Here is a 27,751-nt window from a genome sequence, read left to right on the forward strand (position 1 = left end):
TTCAGTTTATGATTAAGGAAGATTTCTTAGCAGAAACAAGACAAGACGGGGCACCAGGGTACAACCCAAAGAGCTAAGATACGGTCCTTAATCGCGCTCGTTAAAAAGGTCTGAAGGGTGTTTCACGATTCAGGGACTTACACACAGTCTAATCAAACAAACAATAGTCAATAACTCTTTCGTGTAGTTTATTTATCTAAAGGGCAATCAAAACACCGGAGCAGGAATGCGTACAGGTAAATCACAGGTGATGTTATATCAGATTTGACAGCAAATTTCATGCAGATAATGTTAAACCAGGGTTTGCCTTTGATAATCAAACGTGTCTATGCTAATCTATATCAACAAGAGAGGGAAAGTGAGAAGCTAAAGGGAGGAGGAACAGCTGAGCTCTACCCAAATCACGCCACAAAGAACCGCACACTGAACTCGGCTTACGATTTTGTAGAGACTCGGTCCGGCTGGTCCTTGTTCGCGGACGAGATCCGTAGCGAGGCGTCGCGTGGAGCGGTGTGGCGGCGAAGGCAGTGGCGTGCAGCCAGGTTCGTGAAGCGGGCGGCGGCCGTGGAGCGAGGCGTCGCGTGGAGCGGTGTGGCGGCGAAGGCAGCGGCGTGCTGCGAGGTCCTCGGCGCCGGTGGCAACGGAGGCGATATCCGAGAGTTCCTTAGCGATAGAACGCTTTAGCGGCGTGTTAGCTCCTTACGCGGCCTTTACTCAGATGAGAACGTAGCGCTGATCCACGTAAACGGCGTAGATTACTTCAAAAAGAAGAGAAACGAAGTAGCAAAGAAAGTCTCTGTCCAGTTTAGCGCTTGAGCTTAGTTCCAGGTGGTTCCAGGTGGTTTCAGGTGGATTCAGAGTCCAGGGCTGGCATGGCCTTGTCGACCACGTGACGGACGGATTTTTGTTGAGACAAAGGAAAAAGTGAAAGGCTCGTCCGTGGAGACGGCTTCCAAGAGAAAAAGACAAAGGCTTTAACACAAAGGGGATGAGAAGAGAAGAGAAGAGTTTCTAGCTTGGGGCATCCTCTTGTTACCTTGCCCGCAGGGCATGCTGGGAGCAAAAGGGGCGGGTGCTACTGCGAAGACTTCCTGTTTAACATTTTTCCTGGCCGAGAAAATAAAACTGGAGTAACGTAAATAATAATGGCAAAAACATTGAACCCTGTTTTGACACTTACACGTTAAACACTTTTGGCAGTTTGTGCACATTATTTCTTGAGGTAGACACATTTTACATCTTCTTTCACCTGTGATGGGCACTTGAGTTAAAGCATTGGGAATATAAACTTTAAACAGTGGAAAAATATGTAACACAAGGTGAAACATGTGGTGTATGGAGTTGATTCAGACGAACATTCATGGCATAATCACATAAAACATGGTTTTCATCGGGGCATCCTCCTGAAAGTCACTGGGGAGAAGGTCTGTTATCACAAAAGTCACAGCGGCTCCCTGCGGTGAGGGAGAGAGGGAGAACGAAAACCCCCCAATGTTCAAAGAGAGATTTTCTGTTATCTGGCCGTGGAATGTCCATCTCCATTCCCCTACACTAGCAAGGACCACAATGCTATGATGCAAAGTGTTTATTGGCAGGCGAGAAACATGAACAACACAAATGTACCAAAGTTGATGCCGTTTTGGGGCTTCATGCGATGAGGGCTGAAGGTTGAAGGCTCCCCATCTAGGAGATAAATTAGAATAAATAGAACAATTAAAAAGAGTGAGAGGGAGGGGCACGACGTCATGAACACAGGTGTATGATCTGGATGCTTAAATAGTGTAGCCGCAGGAAGGGCGTGGTCCTGCTCCCCAACTTAAGATAACAAATATATCTTCAGTTACGCTTTGGTGTTGAATAGAAGATCACGCTAATTGAAGTCATAGGTAAGACCAGCAGTTCTGAAAATGAATGCAGGTACTTCCCCAGAGTCAATTATTATAGCATTATGGTATTAATCTATACTAAAGGTAGAATAAAAAGTATAGTAAGTATTTCTTCTGAGAAAAATGATATAAACAGGTGACAAAACTTACCATTAATTTTAGTTGAAATTAACATTATAGCCTCTAAAATGTTTTACTTTTATTAAAACTCATAAGTCCTGATTTTGTTCTGTTTTTGGTCAAAGTTGGTTTGATCCTGGTTTAGAACTCGATCATTCAAGTTCAGCCCAAGTATAATCTAGATCAGGGGTGGGCAATTATTTTCCTCCGAGGGCCAAATACAAATCTAGGCAAGTAGTGAAGGGCCGGCCCGCGATCATTGGGAAACCTTGACCAAAGTGTTTTGACATTTTTAAATTATAGGCTAACTAATTTCTTGTTTAAATGATCATCACACTCAGGCGGCAGAGGTCTGAAGATGGAGATTTGGAACGATACCAGTCCAGGAACCCTTGAAGAGATCTGGACATACAACGAGAACGCGACAGGATACTGGACTCAGTGGATAGACTCCACACCTCATCTGTTCGCAGATGAACACGATTACTTCACAACCAGGACCAGGGGGTTCCTAGTTCCTCCGTCCACAGGGAAGTTCATCCTGCACCTGCAGTGTGACGACCGCTGTGAGCTGTACATGAGCAACTCCAGCCGACCAGAGCACAAGGTACAACCAAGACAATAAAGACTCAAGAGAAGGACTCGAATACTTTCTCTCATTTGAGTAGTAACTATTTACTCACCGCCAGCTGACCAGGAAATTAAATATTAAGACAATCAGTTCAATAATGCAAAATTGAGATTTGTGATTAGTTAAAATGACTTCTAATCTAATTACTCTTAATTTATTACCACTTAGAGGTGGATAATTATCAGAATTTAGATAATATCATGAATGTTGTTTTGAAGATTTGCAAAATGAATCGTATCAAATCACTATAATCATACATAAATCATAACATCAGGTTTATAGTGAAAAATGTTCCAAAATGCTGTGGAAAATGTTTGTTGTAAGCATTGAAATAAGGGCAAAAGGTGATTTTTTACTTTACATTTGACTGATAATTAAACCTCGACATACATTAAAACAATATTTTCAACACATTTCTCTGACTGAATAATGACCAGTCCTATCTCATCATTCCTTTTTGTAGTGTTCTGATTAAAATTAGTTTGTATTTAATCTCTAAATCTATTAAAATCTGCCTTTTATTTGCAGGAGAAACTTGCTTTCCAGACAAGTTATACAAAGGCTTTTTCATGGACTTCACAGCAATCCAAAGATCTATTTCTGGAGGAAGGAAAACCGTAAGTTCAAAAACCCCATATATACATTATAACAAATATTATTCATACAATGTTACATTTCTCAGGTACTACATTGAAATTCTTCAGCAAGAATCCCGGGGCAAAGCTTCTGTCACGCTGGCCATGTTCTCAGAGAAGAGCTCGTACACAGAAAAACAGACGTCCAACGCTCAAAACGAAGTCCAGATACTTATTGCAGAGTACGATGTTCATGATGAGACTCAGGTCAGTCACTTCAGATTGCATCATTAAGTCATTTTACTAAAACGCAGTTAAGATGAATATTTGAAATATGACAAATTATATCTCAGTTTGGCCATTTTTAGATTCATTTGAATTAGTTTGATTAGTTTTACTTCCTGATTGTAAACCATGACACTAGGAAACTGTAACCTAGCAATAAACAAAAACAGAAATTATTATTTGACAAATAGAAATATATGAGAACAATGTTGAATTAATGTTTAAAAAGTTGCAAAAATGTCTCCCTCAATATGTTTTAGCTAGCTCGACTTCCTGTCATTTACATATTTTTCATAATTAAATAATAAAAGCAGCTACTTGATTTGTGTAAATCGATCATTTATATTTATGACAGGTATTATCTCACTAAGTAATCATGTGCACTTTAAATGTAGCAGCTGTAAAATGCAATGCCAAAATACGACTGAACCAAGGGCATTATCTGACTTTGGTGAAGACACACTAAATCATAGAGATCTTTAGGATTTATTGCACAATAGTTTTTTTTTAGCTAATTTGCTTCCTGACTGGATGAAATCTGTAAAAAGGCATCTTTACCACTTCAGAGTAGATTACATTCACTTAGAGAGATATTTAATTGGAAAAGCACAGTTTAACCTGTTTTGTTACGTGTAGGTGGTGGCGTTTGAGGCGTGGACCAGTAAGGTTGCCGTTAAAGAGGTCCAGAAGGTTACTATTGTCAGCGGTGGGAATTACCTCTTCAGCCTGGGATACGGGCCTGCGCTGACTGGTATAAACACTGCAATATCTGTCAAATAAAAGCATATTATTTATCTTTTTTATGCATTGTTTCCACCCGATCTTCAGCTCCTTTGGCTGTCAGCGCTTCTGCGTCTGTGGTGGAGGCCGCTCTGAATGATCTTTGGTCAATCAAACCTGATACAGTGAAAGTGTCTAAAGCGGAAGACGGCGGCAGCACCCATTTTACCATTACGTTCAACTCAGACAGAGGTAACAGAAGAAGCCTATTTTTAATGTTTTTTTAAAATTCAGATCACTTTTGTTTCACCAAACTTTCACAGCATCTATTTTATTTCCAGGCGATTTTGCTCCCCTGACCTTCAACGACTTTGGCGCTGACATCAATATCACAGTTGTGGAGGCCACTAAAGGACAAAGCAACATGGAGACGTTTACACTCACATGGGAGAACGTACCCACCAGGCCCATCGCATACAATGCAACTGAGGAAGAGGTCTGCAACAAATTAAAATCAAGTTATTTAACATTTTCAGAAGGAGAGCCGCTGCCTTTAGGTCTTTGTTAGCAATTCACACATTTGGAAAGAATATAAGCGAATGGAAAATATATAAAGGTTGAGTTGTGGTAATAGTGTCGGATGATAAATTTACTTCTGTTGCTGACAGAATTTGTGCCAACTTTTGTCACGTGGAAAGGCTCAATAATTACCAAGATAAACCATAAAACAACAAAACAACATCCATTTTGAAAGTTTGACCTCAAATTCTACCAATGAATTCTCAGATAAATTTTAAACTATGGTTTATACAATATTACGTCGCTACGAGAAACCCGCTTTTTATTAAATGTTTGCAAGACACAACTCTGCGGCTAAACGCTCACATTGATTATTTACAGATGCAGTCCGCTCTGGAGGAGTTGTTCACGCCCAAATGCCCGGCAGAGATTGTGACTTCTGAGGGCCCCGATGTGAAATATTTTAAAGACTTTGAAGACGATGACAACTCTACGGTAAAGCCCAAACATTACAGACTGACGCTTCACATTTATAATTATACAACTAGATAATGTGCAATGGCTGAAGCCATTGCGAGTGTCTGCATTCTTGCGTAAAGGTACAACATGTGTGTAAGAGTACTACATAATAAGATCAAAAGTCCGATTGATTTAATTGATAACAAATTACATTAAAGCCGCGCTAACGGCGATGATGGCTCACGCCTTCTCGCGCGACCCCCTTCCCGCCCGTCCATGTTTTCTGCTGCGTTTTGCGGCATACCAACGACGCTCAGTAGTTCACAGTTGATTATTGCGTAGTTTACGACTCAAATAGTTGTTTGTCCTGACAAATTGCAAGATCGTGCTGAACGAGAGCCTCGGTGACCCGGCTGCACCCCCTCCTCCCTGTACCTCCGTCACCTAGCAACAGAGACGCTAATGCTAACGCTAATTAGCTCTAGTAGTAGCATTAGCAATTTACTTTTGCAAATACTGATAAAAGTACAAGATGTACAAATTTCAAAAGCAATAGCCCCCCTAAGATGGTGAAAGTGACCGTAAAGAGGTATAACTTGTTGAAATCGGTGGACGTGTTAAGGAGTTGAAACACATCAAAATCCTGATATGGAAAAATAAATGCGAATACAAGAACATATAGTGTCTGCTTATGTCGCTGACACTCAATAATACATTACTATTCTTCTCTCTTTGCATCAGTTTGATGGAAAACCTGTCAAAAATTTGGCGTTCTGCGGCTTATGGTCAGTGAAGAACTCCAAAACCATTTTCAAAGACACCTACCTCCAAGGGTCAGGCAAAGAATATGGACCAATACCGCTCAAGACATTTCCTTGGGTAAAATACTTCTACAGTTTATTTTGTTGTTATTTTGGTGACATGGTTGTTACGAAGGACAGTTTATTTAATCGTGTGTAACCTTCATTTCCAGCTGTGCTTCGCTTACAAGGGGCTTTTGAACGGCGAGGTCACGCTGTCGTTCACTTACCGCAACTTCCAGCGCCAGACCGTTTCAGGGACGACCAGCATCTCTGTCCTTTTCCAAAAAGGCCCCACGTCTGTATCATTTTGTATTACCGTATTACATTTTGCCACACATTTGTCCCTTATTGTCGTATTCTGTCTATCGTTCGCAGTTGGAGCTACAAATGCATCAACCTGCTCAGCTCTTTGCAAGGAGAATTTGCCGGAAGTCTCTACCAAATGACCCATCTGAGTGTGGGCTCGGACGGTGATTTTTATATCGATGCCGTTCACATTGGAAGGTCGCCCACCACATACGACGAGAATGGTAAACCGCAATGGCGCATTTGTCCCGTCGAATGAGCAAACATGTGGTGTAAAATGTATTTTTATTCAGCCGTTGCGATGAAGAGGAGGCCGCCGCCCTTCGAGAGCTCCGGTCGTGCCTTCGAGTCGATCTCTGTCAGCAAAAATAGTTCAGCCATGTCGTACCAGATCAGCGCCAAGACAATGGACTGCGCTTTTGGCTTTCCCATGATCGAAGTGGGATTTATGCAGGTAACGGAAACTGTCATCGCTTTAAATGCATTTATAATAAATGACAGCTCAATTCAGTCACTTTGGTGTTGGAAAAGTGATTAATGAGTCAAGTTCCTCAAATTTATGTGAATACAAAATAAAGTAGGATTCCTAATCTTAAACTAGCTGCCTAAACTCTAAAACCTGGACTTTTGTCTGTATATTTGTGGTAATTAAAAAAATGTGTTATTGTTTTTATTTTTTTCATTGTAGAATAAAAATTGGTCTTAATGTCAAGCTTTTTCAAATGTATATATATATTTTGTCTGCATTGTGCTCTTACAGAAGTCGAAGGATGATGAGGACATGGGCAATTTCACAGAAGGAGCAGCCGTCGTCACGGTGACCCGCACGCACAAAGCCACGCCCCCCCTGAACGGAACCTTCGATGTGGAGATTTACGAGGACCACGTCAAAGGTACAGATGGAGATTTTATTATTTTAATAACAATAATTAAATGTGCAGCCTTGTTTCCATTTTACCAAGATTACAGCAAACATTTTCTGATCAGGCAGAGCAAAATAATATGTCTGTTTGCCGTAACACCACCGAGTCGTCAAAATTATAGCCGACTGAAAAAAAAAATATCAGCATTTTGTCAAAATTATGCCAAATTCTTTTATTTTTCTTATATTTTGCCGACTCACCAAAAAGCGCCGTGTTGAATAATTTTGTATCACTGGAACTCGCTAAAATATTACGAAGCCGAAAAATAAATGAAAATGAAACTTAAAGGTGCCATAACATGCTTTTTTCACGTTTCGTTGTCTATCCTAAGTGTATAATTGATAATAATAAGGGTTGTGCAACACCCTTAACATAATAGTTAAGAAATATCACCCAGACGGGGGATGGTGACGCGTGCTTGCCCTTATGACGCGGTCTTGCCCCACCGCCCGTCAGTTTGGAGATTCGAGGAAAGGAGATAGTCTGTAATATAGCTGAAAACTGCGAGAATCAATCAAAAAAACACTCTGGGTACATATATGAAGCACAAATAGCAATGGTGGAAGGTTAAAAGCTCTGAAAAGTCGATTTTGCATGTTATGGGACCTTTAACACTAGCAGAGAACGTTCAAGTCATTGTCTGTTGAAGCCTGACCCCTGGCGGTTACTGCGTGTCACTGCGTGTCACTGGCAGAATAGAAAAAACGGGATTTGACAGTGTCTGAAATATATGCAGAATTTGTCATATATGATGACCAAGACGTCGACGATTCTACGACATGAAAATGGCCAAAAAAATAAAATAATTTGTCCTTTACAAAAATAGTTTATTGGGTGGACTTATTCATTTTTTGTTTTGTACATTTACGGTAGAATCTCTTTTGATGAATGATAGTATTAACTTAATTTCATAGGCAAATTATCATTAAATTTTATATACAAATTTGGAATGTTTTATGCTTTAAAGTAAAAAAATAAAAAATAATTTACCTTTCTACCTACCCACTTGAAAAAAATGGTAGGGTTACACCAAACATACAATTCATTTTGGATCTTTTTTTGCCTTCAAAGTAAAAAAAAAAAAAAAGAATTTACCTACTTGCCCACCCACTTGAAAAATGGTGGGTCGGGTTACAGCAAACAGACAATTTATTTGGGGTAGCCTCATTTACCATGTTTGTGCTGCTTTTGGTAAGAGGAACTCTGTAATGACCATAATTACCGGTTACTTTACTTATTCATCCTTGAATCATCCAAAGTAAAGTGTAATCTGCTTGATTATTGATGATTTAATAAATATTTCTTATTTTCTTTTATGTAACTTAATATAGAACTCATATCAATGTGTTACTTACACAGATGAATATGTGTATGTTATAATTAAGATGGAGTTTAAATAACAAAGATATTTGTTTCATTTTAGGTCTCTCTATTGATATCAACGAAGAGGACTTGGAACGCGATCTTCAGAGGATTTCGGAGATGGGTGAAGTGGAAGTCAAATATGTCGGAACATGTCGCAAGCCACAGTGGAGAGTCGAGTGGGTCTCAAAACCAGGAAACCAGCCAGAGATAAAAGTAAATTATATGATGTGTTTAGCCTCCCATAATGCGATTATAGTGAATTCATATATTGCTATTTTTGTTTGCAGATCGACAGCTCGAACATAGTTGGCCCAAACGTCCATTTCTTCTCACAGGAGAACAAAGAGGGAGGAATGTTGCATCCTAGAATAATGGGAGATCATTTCCGTGTGATGGAGGCCAAGCCACAGGTAGAAACACCTGCTCTGCCCAGTTTGAACTCATCTCTCATGTGATTTAATCTTATGCTTTTGTGGTTGCCTGTTGCTAAATTGCTTTTTGATATTTTGCGGTGAGACAGAAATAGTCGTCTGGTATTTTCTTGACTGAGACAGGATTAACTTGAGAAGATAATCGCCGTCCCACAACAATCAGCTGCATTTTGACGGCCACGCACCCAACGTGATCGCAATGTGATGAAGGTTTTTTTTTTTTTTTCATGCTCGTTTTTTCCAGGCCCAGGTTTTCATCAACAACATCCCGTCCTGGTGCTCTGGAGACTGCAGCTTCGAATGGTCCCCGGAGAAGACCCCCGTCCTGACCGGAATCAGCCCATCACAAGGTCTGCCTTCTGTAAACACGGAAACCATAACGCCATTTGAGCCAACCTTTTATGGCAAAACCATCTAATAACGCTTATATATTTGCGCCTACTAATCAAGATGTACCTGGGATGTTTGATGATATAATTGTAATATGCACAAATGAGGGGAAAAAGGGGGAAAGAAGTCAATATTGCTTCTATTGTGTTACATTACAAAAATAATTGTCATGTGTTGTGTTGCCATGTTATTTCCTAAATATTTGTTCAGTTAAAGGCCTAATGGACGATTTTTTGGCCCAAATCTGAGTCCCATTTCCTCGTGGCGTGGACAGCCGATTAGTCCTGCCACGTATCAATCATAATATACCTGCAGCCGCGTCTGCTCGTCTCCAGGTGAGGAGCACGTTTCCGCGTGTCTAAGCGCATTGATCTATCATAATATATTTCCCTCAGTATACGGGACAAAATTAGGACGGAGAAAGACTGTTCGAGCTGGTTCAGAAGAGACGGAAATCTACGGGAGACGAGAGATGCGATGCGATCCATCGCGCTATTAAACAAACGCACGTGTGTTGTATCAGTCCGCTCGGACGAGTGCGCATGCTGTGCACTTCCGCTTGAGTTCTCAAATCAGTGAAAAATTGTCCATTACGCCTTTAAGATATGTTTTGTTTACTTTTTACCTCTTTTTTTCTCTTGAACAAATTGATAAGTGTGTGGTCATTTAATGGTCTCTTTTCCAGGATCCGTCAGCCTTGGGACTCTCTTGACTGTCACTGGAACTGGATTTGCAAATGAAAATGCTGTAATCACGGTTGGGGACGCAAAGTGCAACGTTACAACGACCACATGTACGTGAATAGTAACTTTATTTTGCATAAATGTATAGAAATAAAAGTAAACTGTATGTGTAATGTGTTTGCGCAGCTGTCAGTCAGGTTTGCAGTCTCAGCCGGTCCGTTGCTGGTACTTTCCCCGTGACGGTGACTTTCCCCTCGCTCGGAAACGCAAAACACTCTGGAGACAACATCCTCTACTTCACCTATCAACTCATCATCTCATCCTTCTCCCCAGTGTCTGGGAGTTTGGCTGGTAAATTTACACATAAAGAACATAAAATTCAAGATTTAACCATTCATTGAGAATTTTAATTACTGTCCACTGTCTAACTACTGTTTTTATTTAATATAAATTGATAGCAGCTTTGTTGATAACAGTGACAATGTTTACACAGTTATGGTTAAGATCTGGTTTAATCTGTTCTCTGGTCGTCCTTGTCGATTTAGTCCACTTGCTTTAGTCCTGGTACAATTATAAATCATCCTTTATTAGTCCAGGATTTGTGTTTGTCTTTTATTAATCACTTAGTTTTAAAAGAGCGTCATATCAAACCTGTCCTTACTAAACTGCAATGCTCTTAACCTACTCCATGTTTCTTCCAGGAGGAACTCCGCTGACGATCAAAGGCTTTGGATTCGGCTTGAACGCCACTGTAACCGTCGGAAACAACCCTTGCGTGGTCGTAGATGCCTCTGAAACTGAACTGAAATGCAAGACGCCTCCAGTAAGTCAATATCACTCTATATAATCTATAAAATGTATCATAATTTCAACAACACAGCAGTATTTGTTCATTTATTCACGCGTTGTCGCAGGGAGTCGCCGGATCCGCAGCCGTGTCCGTGAGCGTGGGAGACATCTCTGAGACCGCGTCGGACTCGTTCTCGTACGATAACAATCTGACGGCACAAATCTCATCCATCAGCCCCAAAATCACCTCTGTCAGCGGTGAGTGGAGACACTTTATATTCTTTATTCAAACATTTTTAAGCATTTTAAAACCAAATTTCAAGAGCATGTTGTTTTCATTTCATATTAAGATGGGCTCAACTGTCTTAATACTGAATATTTTTTGTTATATATCTTAAGACACACTATGAGCCCAGAATAATCATCAGCTAAACCGCTAAATTTAGGTTCAGTAATTGCATGAATTTCAAGATTTTTTTGTTTTTCTGCACTCAAATATTTCAAAGCTGACTGACTTTGTTCACGTAACGCTCACATTTTCCATTCCACTGTGTAGTAGTCTAGTCAAACTCTTACAGTCTGCATTTTGACACCTTTGCTTATGTCAAAAGTTGACATGACATTGACATATTTATATAATTAAGAGTGTCAAAGAGCATTACCAAATACCTCAATAGCTGTGTATTCTTTTGTTTAACCTGTTGACCTGCTGGTTTTCTGTGGGAATCCTTTCTGCTGAGAAAACATGGGCTTTTAACTTCCAACAATAGAAAAGCTGTCAGACAACCAAACCGGAACGGTGCTCACTGAACTAGGATTAGACATAGGCGTTAATTATTTTGACACTTGATTGACAGATTATTCTTCAACCGAACACGTCTTATTCATGTTTTTGTTTTTCTACAGGACACAGGGTTCTCACTATTGAAGGATCAAACCTGGGAGCGCGTGACGATGGCAGCGCGGTGTTGGTCGGTGGAGAGGCTTGTGTTGTGCTGACGTGGACGCAGACGAACATCACCTGCCTCCTGCCTGTGCTTCCCCCGCGCCTGCACCACATCAACGTTCAGGTCCAGAACAACGGGAATGCACGGATGAGGTACAGCTGAAGGCATTTCTACTGTTTCATTTAAACAAATACGTCTCACGCAAACAAAATTTGTTTTTTATAGTGTGAGCCGTTTGAATTTACCAAATCAACCAGTGTCTTAGAATACCAGTGGATATTAGTTTTGTTCTATTTATACTTGAAAGCATTTAAACATCCTATCTATCAACGTATCATAAGATAAAGCTTGTTTGCCATTGTTTCCCATTGGTTATAGATACTTTAAAGCACATTCATCTTTTTTCTTAAAGCGATGGTGAGAACGCCAGCATTGAATACATCCTGGAGGTCCATAGCGTCTCCCCGCTGGTCGGCTCTTTGATGGGAGGAACTAAACTCACTGTTACGGGCGCTGGGTTCGGCCAAAACGCCTCCGACATCGAAGTTTCCATTGGTAAGTTGTTTCATGTCCGGAGTGAGAATCAAAGTGGTGCTGAAGTGACATTGTGCACAGTCTTTTGAGCTCTCCTCGGCACTAGCCAGAATATTGGAATAAGTTTTGTCGGTGTCTAGTCAGAAATGCACAGTCTTTTGAGCTCTCCTCGGCACTAGCCAGAATATTGGAATAAGTTTTGTCGGTGTCTAGTCAGAAATTGCAAGTGGATAAACAATTTTTTCATATTTTTCAGCTAAAACTTACCACTTCTCAGATGTATATTTTGTATACTGTGCTCGCCCTGTGGTGATGTAACTTCTGTTTCATGTTTCATGACTTCACCCTGTGTTCTGTGACAGGAGTCGAGTGTGAAGTGACGACCATCGCCGACGACAAACTGGAGTGTGTTTTACAATCGAGCCAAAACACCACCACGGTGACGAACAAAGGGATCCACAAGGGTGCGTTTTACATTTCTCTCCTTTTGTTCAAAAGGCAAATCGGATGTACTCACATTAAATCGAACACAAAAGAGAAAAAGGATTAACTTACAGATAACCACTATGAGCATTGTGGCTGTCACCTGTAGCTCAAATCTGACACCACCTAAAACAGACACAAAGAAACTGGTTCAGGTCTGGGTTTTCTAAAATCAGCAGTATTTCAAGCAGTTTTTTGTTGACTTGTTAAAACTAGGGTTATGCAAAAGTAATGCAAGATTTACATTGTTTAGTTAATCCTCTTTTCAGGCCAAATTTAACTTCCAGTGTTGTGCCTTTCGTTCATGAACGCGTTCATAATTTTGGTGAACGTGAACTGAACTCACTATCTTACTGCAGACGAACGATAATGTGAACGCGTTCATTCTGGTATCTGTGAACGGCAAGTTTGTTCTTTTTAATTTTGTTCAATAAGGTGTCAGATTTTTAGAGACTTCCAGGCAAAAAAACCACCGTTAAGTAGCCCGACCAGAGCCTGGCAAGTGTGAGAGCTCTGAAGTTGTAGAGGCCGATAGCGCAGAGATTTCGCGTGTCGCACCGCACTGCGCATACGCATCAAAACAAAAAGCAGCATGGACACGACAGCAACAGAACAGCAGGAGTCGCCCTGCTACGACCATTTACGTGAGTTTTATGATAAGGTCGGTGAGGATGGGAACAATCTGCATTTCTGTGCACTTTGCCTCTGGGGAAGTTTGTCCCTTCAATGTGAATGTAAATCCTGGGTAAGGATTCAAAATTGGATATGAAGATGAAATCTGACACATAGTTAGATTCAGCATTAAACTAATAAAATAATTTATGTTAAGTGGAAATAATTTTAAAACATAGCATATTTAAAAAGCATATTTAAAAAAGTAACTGAACTATTTTTTGGAGCTGTTTTTTTTAACTTCCATCCATCCATTTTCTACCGCTTGTTCCCTTTCGGGGTCGCGGGTGACTGGAGCCTATCCCAGTGACTTCGGGCCTTAGGCAGGGCACACCCTGGACAGTGGCCAACTTGCTGCAGGGTTAACACAGAGACATGGACATTACAGACAACCATTCACTCTCACATTCATTCACTAGGGCCAATTTAGAGTCACCAATTTTTCCTAAGACATGCGTGTCTTTGGACGGTGGGAGGAAGCCAGAGAACCCACGGAGGACATGCAGACTCCACCCAGAGATCATGTGATGTTGGTCTGGTCCGGGAATCGAACCCATGAGCTCCTTCATGGGAGGCAAGAGCGCTAACCGCCTTTGGAGCTGTGAACTTAGTTCAATTTTTTGAAATATGAACTATGAACTGAACTAGTTAATTTTAAAATGTATGGACTATGAACTGAACTAGTTCATTTTAAAATGTGTGGACTATGAACTGAACTAGTTCATGTAGAAAGTGAACTTTCCCAACACTGGTGACTTCTTTTGTTTATTGTGGTAAAAGAGAGATCATTCTAGCAAAGAGCCAAAACCTCTTACCTACAATTCCATTCAAATGTACATACATTTATTATTTTTACTTTATTTAATCATGTTCTAGTTCTAAGGTCAGTTTTATTGACTAGTAAATACATATATTGGTTTTTATATGCCATAATAGTACTAACACAATTCTGCATGTTTCTTGGCAAAAACAATGTTTGTTCTTTAACAGAGTTTGGAGAGGGCTATGCTTGGAAACCAGCCTCGCTGAAGATCCATGAGGGAGATGAAGTCGTTTGGCATTGGATCACTCTGACTTTCCTCCAGGTCAAGTACAGAGTCTTTAGTGTCCCCACAGCGAGCAGTCACACGGACAAAGGAGGACCATTCAACAGCGGCGCAGCTACTGCAAATGGTAAAATGAGGAGTTTGAATTGAGTATTTACCAAGCACCATGATACATAAGGCATAGTACATCAGAGGTATGTCAAACATTGTGGACAGGTGCTCTTCAAGAACCAGGGCAAGTATTGTAACATGGATGCAGTGTCCTCTTCAGGACACACGGGTAGGGAAGAAGTTACCTGGAAAATCCAGAATGATGATTTGTTCAAATGGGCGTGATTGACGGGTGGATTAGCCATTCAGAGACACGCATGGTCCATCTCTATCAAAACAAATAGGAAGGAAAAACGAAAGTAACCAAATATCACAGGGACTGAAAAACACAGATTTCTGTAGAATCAATGAGCTAAGCATAAATCCTGTTAGAAGTTAGATTTTGTTCCAAATTATAGATGACCAATGAGCGGCGACGAAGGGCGTCGTGACTAGACTGTATAGAATTGCATATTCTGGAGCCCAGGCATTTTTAGATTCCAATATTCCAATATTCCATGCTTATAGTTTTACATTAATTGATTGATATTTTGCTTAAAGAAGAAATTTCTCTGCACCAGTTTTTTTTTTTTTTTTTAGTTTTTTGTTGATAGAGCCAGTTATTACAGCGTCAGTAATTATAATTCAAGTTTAAATATCTTCAATATTAAAGGAAATGCACAATTCAATTCTTAAATGTCCTCCATTTCAACTAAAATGTTCATGGGTTCCAGCTTCCTGTTTATAGGTGACATTTTGAGGATGATGAAAAAAATCTAATAGTTTGAGTTAATTGCAATGGCAAAAAACAAAGAGGGAAGAAGATGCATTCTGGACAAAAATGTTCTAGATCCTACTAAGACAAATTGTTCGGGTGTGGAATAAACAAAAGATTGCCTGAGTGGTAAACTTGCCTGAAATTGCATTGATTAAAAAAAAAATAATAATAAAATTGACACTGATACAAAATGGTCAATATGCTTAAAGGGATTTAATTGCATGTCATTATCGGCTGCCTGATGGACAGCCCAAAAAACAGCTCACATGTCTAAAGCACTCATTGTCTCTGTGTCTCTGTGTCTCCTCTTCCCTCCTCAGGCAGCTTCTCCTATGTTTTCTCTGTGCCCGGTGTCTATTACTACAGTAGTGGTTTTGTGGACCCCGGGAACTTAAGGTTTCTGCAGGGAACAGTGGAAGTCCTTTCTCGTCCTCAGAAGAACAGCAGACTGGTCCTTAAAATGGCAGGAATTGAAGCTAAACATGTGCCAGCTGGTAATTTATAATCATATTGTCAGATTGTAATTATCAACATGCTTTATGATGTCTTATTGTCTTTATATATAGTTTAACTCAAACAAACTATGTCCACACAGATATGAAAATATGAATGGGTGAATCAGTGTGCTTTTATTTTCTTTATTCAAAAACATGAAAAAAAAACTAAATGGATACACAAATTAAGAGTAAGAGAGGGACTAAACCTGGAACTAAATCAAGACTAGACCAGGGCTTAACCAGGACTAGAACATGACCAAAAAGAAGTCTGCATAAGTATATGAACACTTATGGTCGTACTTCAAGTCTATAGTATTAGATTTTAGTCAAAGTTAGCGTAACAGGATACATTACAGATACATTTTTTTTTTTTTAATCAATAATAAACAGACGTTAGGTTTCATCTAGATTAGGCCAAAGTAAAAACTAAACAAATTTGTATAAAGACATTTGTTTTCACTCTCCGCTCTTCTAGGTTCCTCTCGCGATCGCAGGTCGTCCCAGGACTGTGTGGCCTCCCCTCTGTGCCCTGAGACTAACCAGTCGTCCTCCGGAGTCTCCTTCACAGCGGCGCCCTGCTCCACGCCCACAGTGCAGTCCATCTCCCCAAACCAGGGCACGTACCACCAGGCCATCCACGTCACGGGCAACGGCTTCGGCAACGTCTCCTGCGCCATCAAGGTGAAGAATGACCCATATCTACAGGCCCCTGGTCCACAGCAAACACTCACCTTAACTAGTGTTATCGCTATGGGAACGCGAGCGATACGATGGGAAGTCCCTGTGTCCTATTTAATCATTTTTAGTCACAATTAGTTGAAATCTTTACACTTTGTTGACATAGTTGAAGAAAAGTATTATTGCCATTGGCTCTTTGGGTAAATTTGTGCAAAATTACACCATTATATTTACAAAATATATTTGGTTTCAACTTACTTGGACCTAGAACTCTGAAATGTTACGCAATTTATTTTCACCAGTAGGATTATAACTTAGTGAGTGTCTAATATGTCTTTAAGGTCGACAGATACATTTCAATATACAATCTATTTGCCAATTCGCTCAATACTTTTCCAGTATTGAGAGTTTTTTGTCTATTTTTGTATATAAACTGATATAGTGTCCAAAAACACTATATAAGACAATATCATTATTGTTTTCCAAATAATTTTGCTTGAAATAGAATCAATAATTAGATCTTTGGAATAATTAATATGTATTCCACACAAGACAAATATTATGTACTCAAGACCTTTTTCATTGCAATTTCCAATTCACAAATACATCTTTTGATGTATTTAAATACATCAAAAGATGTACATCTCTTGAATGGTGTAATGTCCTCCAAATAGCACCTACCGTTTCCATAGCAATTAAGACAAACTATTATATCTTTTAAATGGGCAAAAGTCCTCCAGATATCACCTATATGCAAAACCATGCTATACAGTATGTTAGCCCATAGACTAAAACAGTTTGACATAAAAACAAATCTATTACTTAAAATAAAAATAATGTGTGTGTTTTAGGTGACCGTGGGAGACGAGCCTTGTCATGTGATCAACAGCTCAAACACAGACCTCTTCTGCCGGCTCGGAGCAGACAGTGAACTCCCCATCGGCATCGCCCATCCGCTCGCCCTGCGGGTCGACAACCTGGGCAGCGCCATCGTCACGGTGAAGGAGGAGATGCAGCGCCGCTTTGTCCTCCTCCCCGTCGTCGACAAGGTCTGGCCTCACGTCGGCAGCACCAACGGCTTCACTCGCCTCGCGCTTCACGGTTCGGGCTTCTCAGACGGGGCCGTTACCGCAGCCGGTAGAAGCTGTAATGTCGTGTCTGTGAATTACACCCACATCACCTGCGATACTTCAGAATCACAGGTCAACTCTGGGGAAGTCGTTTACCAAGACGGACAAATTCGCAGTACTTGTACTTCAAATTGCTCTTTTGAATATTCCACTGCCATCACTCCTTCTGTCAGTAAGCTTTCGACTTACACCGTAAGCGGACCGAGCAATGTTGAGATTTTAGGCGTTGGATTTGGTGACAAAACTGAAGACGTCTATGTTACCGTTGGTGCTGAGGAGGCAAAAGTCCTTGCTGTGGAGGATGACAACATCACAATAGCAGTGGGCGCATTGCCGGCTGCAGCACATAGAGTAAAAGTGATCATAAGAAGCAAAGGTCTTGCACATTGCCAGTTCTCATTGACGAGTGAAGCGAAGGCGTCCCTGTCTCCAGAGGTGGGCAGTTTAGAAGGAGGAACCCCGCTGGTCTTCACGGGAAATGGTTTTGCGCCGGGCAATACCAACGTGACTATCGGCAGTAAACCGTGCGTCATTCAAAGCACGATACCGAGTGAAGTGCGCTGTCTGTCGCCTCCGAACGACGAGAGCGCCGCGCAGGTCGAGATCTTGGTGTTTTCTATGACGTATCCAGTGCTGACGTTCAACTATTCTTCAACCTACACTCCAGTCGTCAGCTCTGTCAGCCCCGACACCGGTAAATGAACATGATTGTTTTGAATATACAGCTACACCCACTGTCAAAAAAGAGAGTATTCATGTCATTAAATTAATGGTTAAGAAATCTCATCTCTAGGTTCAAATTAAAGTACAAATTGGCCGAGAATTGTCCTTTAAAATGGGAAATAGTAAATTTAAGTAAAGAATTTATAAACTAGTTTGTGAATGTCTTGAAACAAACAAACCAACAGTGAGTCAAAATGAAAACTGTAATACAGTCATTTTAAATTAAAATATGCAGTGATAGTACTTAAAAGTTGGCTGGGTGTTTCGAGATAATCGCAATTTAATGTAAAAATGTTCTTCTTAAAATATGCCAATGTGAATAGTTGTTCAAATCATGATAATTAAGGGTAGAATTTGTTGCTACTGGTTTCCTCATATTCAACCCAAACTTGTTAAAATGAGAGGCTTTTTTGTACAGTCTTATTGTCATTCAAATACAATGTACAATGTGTGATTCTCATGTGTTTGGTTCCTGTTTGTTCCTCAGGCCCGAGTGGCACTCTCATCACGTTGACTGGTTCAGGCTTTGGCTCGGACCAGCAGCTCGTGTCCGTCAGTCTAAACCACGTTCCCTGCTCCGTCTCCTCTGTCACCGAGACTCAGGTCCAGTGCACTGTCGGGAACAACCCCGGAGGGCCGCATCCCATCATGCTTCAGCACCAGGGCAAAGGTCACGCCCGATCCGCCGTCACCTTCAACTACGAACTGACTCTGAGTAGTGTCCAGCCCAGCGAAGGTAAGTAAAGAAGCTCATTTCCTCCTAAGTAGAATTAAACTTTTAATAACATGTACGCTAAAGGCAAATTATTTTAAAGGCAAATTATTATTGAATTATTTTTTCAATTAGAAAAAATAATTCAATAATAATTGAATTATTTCAAGTAAAATACATAAAAAGACATTCACATGACAAAGTGAAAACGTTTCTTTTCTACATCTTTTTACTAATTTCTATTAGTCAAGCTTCAGTGGTCATTTAAACATTTTAAATGTTGTTTTCAGGTAGTTTTGGTGGTGGTGCCCTGCTCTCCATTCAAGGTTCAGGATTTGACCCAGAAAGCGCTGAGGTCCAGATCTGTGGCCACGACTGTAAAGTGGACAGAGAATCTTCAACTTCCTCCAAACTGTCCTGTTACTCTCCGCACAATAATGGTGATTTCAACAAGTTATACCTCTTTACGATCGCTTCCACCGTCTTATTGCTGCTGTTGCTTTTGACATTTGTACATCTTGTACTTTTTTCAGTATTTCCAAAAGTAAATTGCTAATGCTAACACTAACGCTTATTAGCGTTAGTGTCAGCGAGGCTCTCTCTCCCTTCCTGCCTGCTCAGGTCTGCGTTCAGCACAATCTTGCAATTTGTCAAGACAAACAACTATTTGAATCACTGAATTACTGAGCGTCGTTGGTATGCCGCAAAACGCAGCAGAAAACATGGACGGGTGGGAAGGGGGTCGCGCGGGAAAGCGAGAGCCATCATCGCCGCTAGCGCGGCTTTAATGTAATTTGTTATCAATTAAATCTGACTTTATCTTAACCAGTACTACTTACACACATGTAGTACTCTTACACACAGTACTTTTATTCACTTTATCTAATTAGAAGTTGTTATGCTACGTATGTAATGGTTATACTTTTAAATGTGAAACTCAATGTTGCTAAGTGATTTAATTGTAAAGTGTCACTCAAGATGCTCAAGGTCAACATAGGGAAAAATATATTAAAATAATATATAACCATCCAATGTAGAAAAGAATACAATTGAACATGTGCAAAAATAGAGATCCAGTCAAACCTGTTAAAATGTGTCTGGTCAATATGACCAGACACACAAAATGTTAATTCCAAAATTAACATTTTGGAATTAATTAATAACGTGTAAATCAAATATGGTAGAACATCTTTTAAAGGTAGTTTTCTGGACACTGCTTTCGAAATCAAAACGGCTGTAAATTGAAACGTCTTCTGTTTGTTTGAGAGATGACATTTACAGGTTTGCGACAGTTAAAAATACCCTGTAATCTGCGCATCAGCTTCAGTGTTGTGCAGATTACTGAGATAATTATGGTGTAAATCTTCCTGGTTTTGAAGTAAAGTCTAAGAATGTGTTTTAAGGTTTTCTGCTGCTTAGAGGAATAAATAGTGTGAATAGACAAACTGGTCTAAAACACTCATGGAAAAGTCAGTATTTGAGGAATGCTGTTTTGCCGTTAGCTCAATTGACCGGAATGTGTGTCGAAACAGTATCTTGACATTTATGGCGTGTTACTATGTCTCGTAGCCACTGGGTCCGAGATCCGCTGCGTGGTGTTCGTCTCAAACCCGACTCAAACCCTCACCCTCGCCGACGGCTACACGTACAAGTCCGCGCTGACCCCTGCGATCACCGATGTCTCGCCCCGACGCGGGCGGACAGCCGGGGGCGTCCTGCTCACCATCACTGGCTCCGGTTTCAGGTGCGGTGAAGACACAATGAGACAACCACGCCCTGTTTATGGGACACTGGACGTGATTTAAGCGCTCGGTTTCCAAAACACAATCCCTTTTGTCAACAGCGATTTATGACCTCAGACACACTTTGATCTGTGTTGATAAAATGTATGGCATTTCATTTTTATTGTGTGGATGGAAGTGTACTTTATTGTAAAAGATATATATATATATATGTTGCCTTCTGTTAGAATAAGTCACGTCAGTTATTGTCTGTTTTAATTGTATAGACATTTATCAATATACCAAGATTATTTTTATCATTATTGTAAATCACAGCATCATCAATACATTTCCATCCACACAAAAGTATAATACAAATTTATATATGAAAAAAAGTGTGAATTACAAGCAATGTTGCACTTTATGTTTATGCATTTAAGACTGGAAGTTTTTTCTAATACATATACAAGTGAATCAGTACAAAATGGCTTTACATGAGGGCGTTTGAGCTCGGAATGTTCAAACAACTTTTTTTCTCCTGTTTTTTCTGTACAGTACGAATATGAATGAAGTCAATGTGACCATCGCCGGAGTTGTGTGTAACGTCCAGTCCACAAACCCAACACACATCCTCTGTGTCACCACCGCACAGCCACAGTCCCAGAAAACCAAGGTCCACGTCAACATCAAAGACCAGGGAATGGCCCCATTGGTAAGATCTGCTCGGACCGGTCAATATGTAACAAAATGCGGATGTTGTTATTGTGTTAATCTCATAATATTGCTGTGAACTTGGACAATATCATGTTATCACATGATTTAGGGCAGATAATTTTGTATCTGCAGAATAAAGCATAAAAAAGTCATAAATTAACGAGAATAAACTGAGAATTTAGCGAGAATAAAGTCGTAGTTTAGGGGCCGGTGTTAATATTCTGATTCAAAGTGACGATGTCTTATAAGATAAGATAAGATATTCCTTTATTGTCCCACATGGGGAAATTTCATTGGTGCAACGCAGGTAGATACAGAGGTAGATACAGAAGAAAAGAACAGATCACTTATAGGAAGTCTGAAAAACACTTTCAGTAGAAGATCTCCTATAAATAAATAAAAACTCCCATAGACAAATAAATAAATAAATAAATAAATACATAAATACCATTGCTCGATCACGACAGTAATTGCACATGAATATGTGTCACGACAGCACATAGATTGCACATGAATTTCACAGTAATTGCACATGAATTGCACATGAATTCCAACAGCAATTGCACATATGACAGAATTGCACATCAGTATTAGGTTAGGTCAGTATTGCGAGTGTTCAGTACTAACAGTTTTTGTTATAAAGTCTGACAGCAGCAGGAAGGAAAGACCTACGGAACCTTTCCTTCACACAGCGAGGGTGGATCAGTCTCTCACTGAAGCTGCTCTCCAGAGCGGAGAGAGTGTCCTGCAGGGGGTGGCACTCATGGTCCAACATAGATGTGAATCTAGCCAGGACCCTCCTGTCCCCCACCTCCTGCACCGAGTCCAGAGCACAGCCCAGGAAGGAGCTGGACTTCTTGATGACTCTGTCCAGCCTCTTCCTCTCCCTCTCTGTGATGCTGCTGCTCCAGCAGGCCACACCGCACAGGAGGGCTGATGCCACCACAGAGTCGTAGAAGGTCTTCAGGAGTGGCCCTGTCACTCCAAAAGACCTGAGTCTCCTCAGGAGGTAGAGCCGACTCTGGCTCTTCCTGTACAGTGCGTCTGTGTTATGAGTCCAGTCCAGTTTGTGGTTCAGATGAACACCCAGGTACTTGTATGAGTCCACTCTCTCAATGTCCCGTCCCTGGATGTTCACTGGCGAGGGGGCAGTGGGGTGGCGTCTGCGGAAATCCACCACCTGTGCTGCTGTGACAGTCAGTGGTTGGCAGGGGGACCGTGTGCTGGGGGGATGGGTGAGTCCAGGCGAAGTGGGGAGCTGATGGTCCGGGGCAGATAAGCGAAGAGGAACAGATGCAGGGCATTGTCCAGCTGTGGAAGAGGGAGCATGCAGCTGTGCAGGGGGAGGGGCGGGTGACCGATCAAACCTCAAGAAGTGAGCATTTAAATCATTCACCCACTGTAGATCCCCCTCTGTCTGGGCAGGGGGGATTTTGAAGCCCGAGATGGTTTTCAGGCTCCTCCACACTCCCTGAATGTTCTTTTGCTGCAGCTGCTCCTCCATCCTCCTCTTGTAGCCGGCCTCAGCCTGCCTGATCTTCCTCCTCAGCTCCTTCTGCACAGTCCTCAGCTCCTCCTTGTTCCCTGACCTGAAGGCTCTCTTCTTCTCCTTCAGCAGAGCCTTCAGTTCACGGTTAATCCATGGCTTGTTGTTTGGAAAACACCGCACCGTCCGGGAGGGAACAATGTTCTCAAAACAGAAGTTGATGTAGTCCGTGATGCACTCTGTGATGGTGTTGATGTCCTCCCCATGTGGGTCATAAAGCTCAGTCCAGACAGTGGTGCTGAAGCAGTCCCTCAGAGCCTCCTCGCTCTCAGCAGACCACATCCTCACCTCACGGGACACCACAGGCTGCCTGCGCACGATGGGTTCATACACAGGCCTCAGATGTACAAGGTTGTGGTCCGAGCTGCCCAGGGGAGGGAGGGGGGAAGAGGAATAAGCCTCCTTGGTGTTGGCAAAAAACAAGTCCAATGTTCTATTCTCTCTGGTGGGGCAGGTAACATACTGGGTGTATGTTGGTAGAACAGAAGAGGGAGAAGCGTGGTTAAAGTCACCAGAGATGAGGAAGAGAGTCTGTGGATGCTGTGTTTGCAGCCTACAAGTGCAGGAGAGCAGTGCTTCACAAGCATTTTCAGCATTGGCAGACGGGGCCACATAGACTGCGATCAAAATCACATGTGAGAACTCCCGGGGCAGATAATATGGCCTCATGCCAATAGCCAATAGTTCAATATCCTTGTTACATAGCTGCTCACTGTGCAGTGTTCGGGTTTGGACCAGCTCGTGTTCACATACACCGCCAGACCTCCACCTCTTTTCTTCCCGCAGTCTCTCGTTCTGTCCGCCCGCAGCAGATGAAAATTGTCCAAACCTACAATTATGTGTGTGTTGATTACAAGAAAAGACACTGCCGTTTAGCAGCACCTTTTCTGTCACAAACTATTGGATAAACCCTTTACGTTCTCCATGGTGTACCCTTAGTGCACCATTGTCTCAAACACCAGCCGTGCTCCGTGCCACAGCCGCCCGCAGACAGGAGGAGCAGCCTCAGTGTTATATTCACACATTCTCTGCTCCTCTAAGTGGATTTTCTACGTGGGCACAATCGCTGTTCTTACCTGCTCATTGTGTGCACCGTTTTATGCACCGATTCTAGTCTTTTTGTCATCCCTTGGACAAACTCAGCAAACCGCTGTTTTGTGTTCCGTGTGTTTTACTGACGCCTGGATTGTGTTTGGCCCAGTCAAAAAGCGACATGTTTTACGCACAAGCCATCATCCATACATCATGGCATGAGCGCAGCGCCAACACACGTGCAACCAGGATCGGAGTATGTCATTTTAAACATATATCTAACTGTGAGGCACTGCAGCTCCACAAGCCCGTAGTGCTCTGATGTAAAACCTATGCACACAAAAAACTCATATGAACAGTGACTTTGTATAAAGTTTAGAAGGATAAGGAGGCAGAAGTCGAGGGAGCAGATTATTGGTGAAAATTGTCCGAGACTCCCTCACCTGCTGCGGCTGTGGCTCTGAGCGTGGTCAGTGTCCTGCCCAGTGTCCATGACCTGCTTTTGTATTAACTTTTAGGGAGTGTCTACAGAGCCGAAACTGCTATGTTATTTTGTGCCGCGGCTCCCGAAACTGCTGCGCTATTTGACCGCGCCGTTTTAAACCACGCCGGGTTAGGGTTAAGGTTAGGGTTAAGGTTAGGGTTAAGGTTAGGGTTAAGGTTAGGGTTAAGGTTAGGGTTAAGGTTAGGGTTAAGGTTAGGGTTAGCCATGAGGCTAAATGGCCGTGCCGCGCCTCCTGAAACTGCTGGGCCATTTGACCGCTCTGCAGCCACGGTCCAACTTTTAACCCATCCAAGTCAAGCGCCATTTACGTCCTGGCAGTGGTGCTGAACGTGAAATTCGTATTGGCCTTTATTCTCTTTAAATTATGAGTATATTCTCGTTATTGAACGAGAATAAAGTCATTAATTCATTAGATTATTCTCCTTAATTAACAAGAGTATTCTCGTTAAATAAGAAGAATAATCTCATGAATGAATTACTTTATTCTCGTAGTGCGTCACATTATTATTTTTTTGGGTTGGCTCTTATACTCCGTCGTAGGTTATACAATGTTAAAGCCATTGTTTCTCCAGCTGTTTTATGTATCCTATTGTACAATATGAGTTTGTTTTATTTTGATCTTTTTTTTTCTTTTCTTTTTATTCTCATTTTCAGGATCAGTATTTGTGATTTCAGTATAAAAATATGCTGAAACTAAATATTATTATTATATCATTCTCTTCTTTTTCTGCAGGAAAAAGCAGACTTCTTCTATATCGACGTGTGGTCGTCCAGTTTCACCTGGCAAAAAGACCCGAATCTTCCTCCAAAGAAAGAAGATCTTCCTCCAGAGAAAGGCACTTTCGTAGTCATCGCCAAAAACCAGACGATCTTGCTGGACATCAGCACTCCGGTGCTGAAGATGCTGCTCATTCAAGGTGAAACAAAGACACTATTCTCTTTTACATCTATCAGTTATATCTATTGATGTTTATAAAATTAATACCTCCTTTATTACAGAGACATCTACAGTACATTTGTGGCTTATGTTAAACCATTATATGTTGTATTGTCTTCAAAAGGGACTCTGGTGTTTGATGAAGCGGACATTGAGCTTCAGGCTGAGAACATCTTGATCACAGAGGGAGGGGCGCTTCAGATCGGGACGGAGGAGCAGCCGTTTCAGCACAAAGCCACCATCACTCTCCATGGAATGCCGCGCTCCCCCGAAATCCCAATGTACGGAGCCAAGACCTTGGGGGTCCGAGAGGGAACACTCGACATGCATGGTACAAACACATGTCATTTTAATCAACTAAAACACTTATAACGTTGTCAAGAAGATTCAGTTTTTTAGATTAAAAATAAATGTCCTTATGGCTGGGAGTGGGCCATAATCAATCTTATCTAATCACTGCACTAATCAGCTCCTCCACCTCAAGGCACTTCACCACAACCTGTTTGTCCAGGTATCCCCATTCCTGTCCCCTGGACCCGTTTGGCCGAGACCGCCAACATTGGCTCCAGTACACTGAAGCTGATGGACGCAGTGACCTGGAAAAAGGATGACGAAATCGTCATCGCTTCCACTGGACATCGGTACAACTTAGAAATTTCATATTAAGACGTATATATCATTACAATGTTATTCCCTAGTACGATTTACAGTAGCGTAAACAAATTAGATTTTTATACCGTAGCTGTGTACGCCATTGCTTTTAGCTTCATACCATCTGTTTCCCTTTCAATGCATCATCAGACGAAGTCCAGCGCCATCTGCTGGTTTTTTAAATTATATTGTCAAAGATTCACAACTTTGGCTGAAACTGCCTGAGGACAATGTCAGGATTATATCAGACCAACTTAATCCTGTAAAGTAACTGAATCCTGAACGATATATCCAGTGTTATGAGAGCTAAAACTCCATTGAGATCAGGCCTCAAGGGGGGAAATGAGGAAATATTAAGTACAGTCTAAAAATATACATTGTCAAAACAGTTTATGAACCTATGCCTCAGATCTGTGTGTTATCCCCCAATCAATCACATTTCAGACATAGCCAGAAAGAGAACGAGATGCGGACTATTGCCTCGGTGTCCCAGGACGGTAAGACCCTGACTCTGACCGAGCCCCTGGACTACAGTCATCTCGGGGTCCAGGTCACGCTGCCCGACGGGACCACATTTGAGGGCCGCGCAGAGGTGGGACTGCTCACCCGAAACATCCGAGTCCGAGGGTCCACACAGATGGAGTGGGCAGACAAGATCGAAGCATGTCCTGAGGGTTTCAACTCAGGTAACAGTCTATTATCTATTTCTATCTTTATTTAGTTTGTATTATTGTATTTACCAATTGTATTTGGTAAATTTTATTAAATTGCGTCTTTTCCGCATTCACTTTTGTTGTTGCTTTTTATCATGTTTTATCCTCACCAAACACACTTTAATTTGCCCAAAATTCTGTAATTTCTATTTACTCTCCAAAGATGAAAACACTAGCAGATGCTGCCCTAGCGCCCTCTGCTGGCATTTTTAAAATTAGAGCTATCACATTAATTAATTAATGATCATAACTTAATTTATTGTTCTTTTTGACTAAAAAAATATTGTGAAACAAGTGTATCTACTAAAATATAAGTCTACACTTTGAAGTTTTTTTTTGGACAAGAATCTTTGGGAAATAATTACAATAGTCATAACCATGATCAATCAGGTCTAGAGGAAATACTAAGGAGTTCAAACAGACAGACAAAAATCCTTAGATTTCCCCAAAAGAACTGAAGTGCAAATGTTTGAACTTTTACCTTTACGTTTTTATAGGTGAATTTTCCACACAAACCTGTTTCCAAGGCCGTTTTGGAGAAGAAACTGGCAGTCTTCAGTTTGGTGCTTGTATAATGTTGCACGCTCCTGAACCTAATAAGAATCTGGCAATAGGCAGAATTGAATATGTTGAGGTAAGTATTTTTAATTTTGCTTTCATTATTCAAAATACTGTGTCTAAATATGTTTTTATCACGTGTTTTCTTTAACATTATTTTATTCTCTGAAATGATTTAAATTACTTCTTAATTAGTATT

At 41.2% G+C, this 27,751-nt stretch overlaps 1 protein-coding gene across 1 annotated transcript in view; it reads left to right on the top strand.

Moving 5' to 3' along the window:
- Positions 1-27,751, top strand: part of LOC140361519 (fibrocystin-L-like) — a 56,791-nt gene that overhangs the window by 5,885 nt on the left and 23,155 nt on the right. Inside the window, exons 9-43 of the mRNA XM_072447231.1 lie at positions 2,348-2,613; positions 3,166-3,254; positions 3,320-3,479; positions 4,134-4,248; positions 4,326-4,469; positions 4,559-4,713; positions 5,118-5,231; positions 5,937-6,074; positions 6,169-6,293; positions 6,374-6,528; positions 6,598-6,758; positions 7,065-7,197; positions 8,651-8,805; positions 8,880-9,002; positions 9,268-9,373; positions 10,099-10,206; positions 10,283-10,447; positions 10,798-10,919; positions 11,011-11,143; positions 11,792-11,984; positions 12,245-12,387; positions 12,729-12,830; positions 14,512-14,694; positions 15,756-15,929; positions 16,408-16,613; positions 17,462-18,434; positions 18,951-19,199; positions 19,466-19,615; positions 20,745-20,919; positions 21,452-21,608; positions 25,427-25,610; positions 25,755-25,961; positions 26,142-26,271; positions 26,726-26,967; positions 27,492-27,628. Of these exons, the coding sequence (XP_072303332.1) occupies positions 2,348-2,613; positions 3,166-3,254; positions 3,320-3,479; positions 4,134-4,248; positions 4,326-4,469; positions 4,559-4,713; positions 5,118-5,231; positions 5,937-6,074; positions 6,169-6,293; positions 6,374-6,528; positions 6,598-6,758; positions 7,065-7,197; positions 8,651-8,805; positions 8,880-9,002; positions 9,268-9,373; positions 10,099-10,206; positions 10,283-10,447; positions 10,798-10,919; positions 11,011-11,143; positions 11,792-11,984; positions 12,245-12,387; positions 12,729-12,830; positions 14,512-14,694; positions 15,756-15,929; positions 16,408-16,613; positions 17,462-18,434; positions 18,951-19,199; positions 19,466-19,615; positions 20,745-20,919; positions 21,452-21,608; positions 25,427-25,610; positions 25,755-25,961; positions 26,142-26,271; positions 26,726-26,967; positions 27,492-27,628 (6,272 nt within the window). The remainder of the gene's footprint in view (positions 1-2,347; positions 2,614-3,165; positions 3,255-3,319; positions 3,480-4,133; positions 4,249-4,325; positions 4,470-4,558; positions 4,714-5,117; positions 5,232-5,936; positions 6,075-6,168; positions 6,294-6,373; positions 6,529-6,597; positions 6,759-7,064; positions 7,198-8,650; positions 8,806-8,879; positions 9,003-9,267; positions 9,374-10,098; positions 10,207-10,282; positions 10,448-10,797; positions 10,920-11,010; positions 11,144-11,791; positions 11,985-12,244; positions 12,388-12,728; positions 12,831-14,511; positions 14,695-15,755; positions 15,930-16,407; positions 16,614-17,461; positions 18,435-18,950; positions 19,200-19,465; positions 19,616-20,744; positions 20,920-21,451; positions 21,609-25,426; positions 25,611-25,754; positions 25,962-26,141; positions 26,272-26,725; positions 26,968-27,491; positions 27,629-27,751) is intronic.

The sequence above is a fragment of the Eucyclogobius newberryi genome, unplaced genomic scaffold (assembly GCF_026437365.1).
Source record: "Eucyclogobius newberryi isolate DKJ021-1_F unplaced genomic scaffold, fEucNew1.0.hap1 SCAF_16, whole genome shotgun sequence".
In the NCBI taxonomy this organism is placed as follows: Eukaryota; Metazoa; Chordata; class Actinopteri; order Gobiiformes; family Gobiidae; genus Eucyclogobius; species Eucyclogobius newberryi.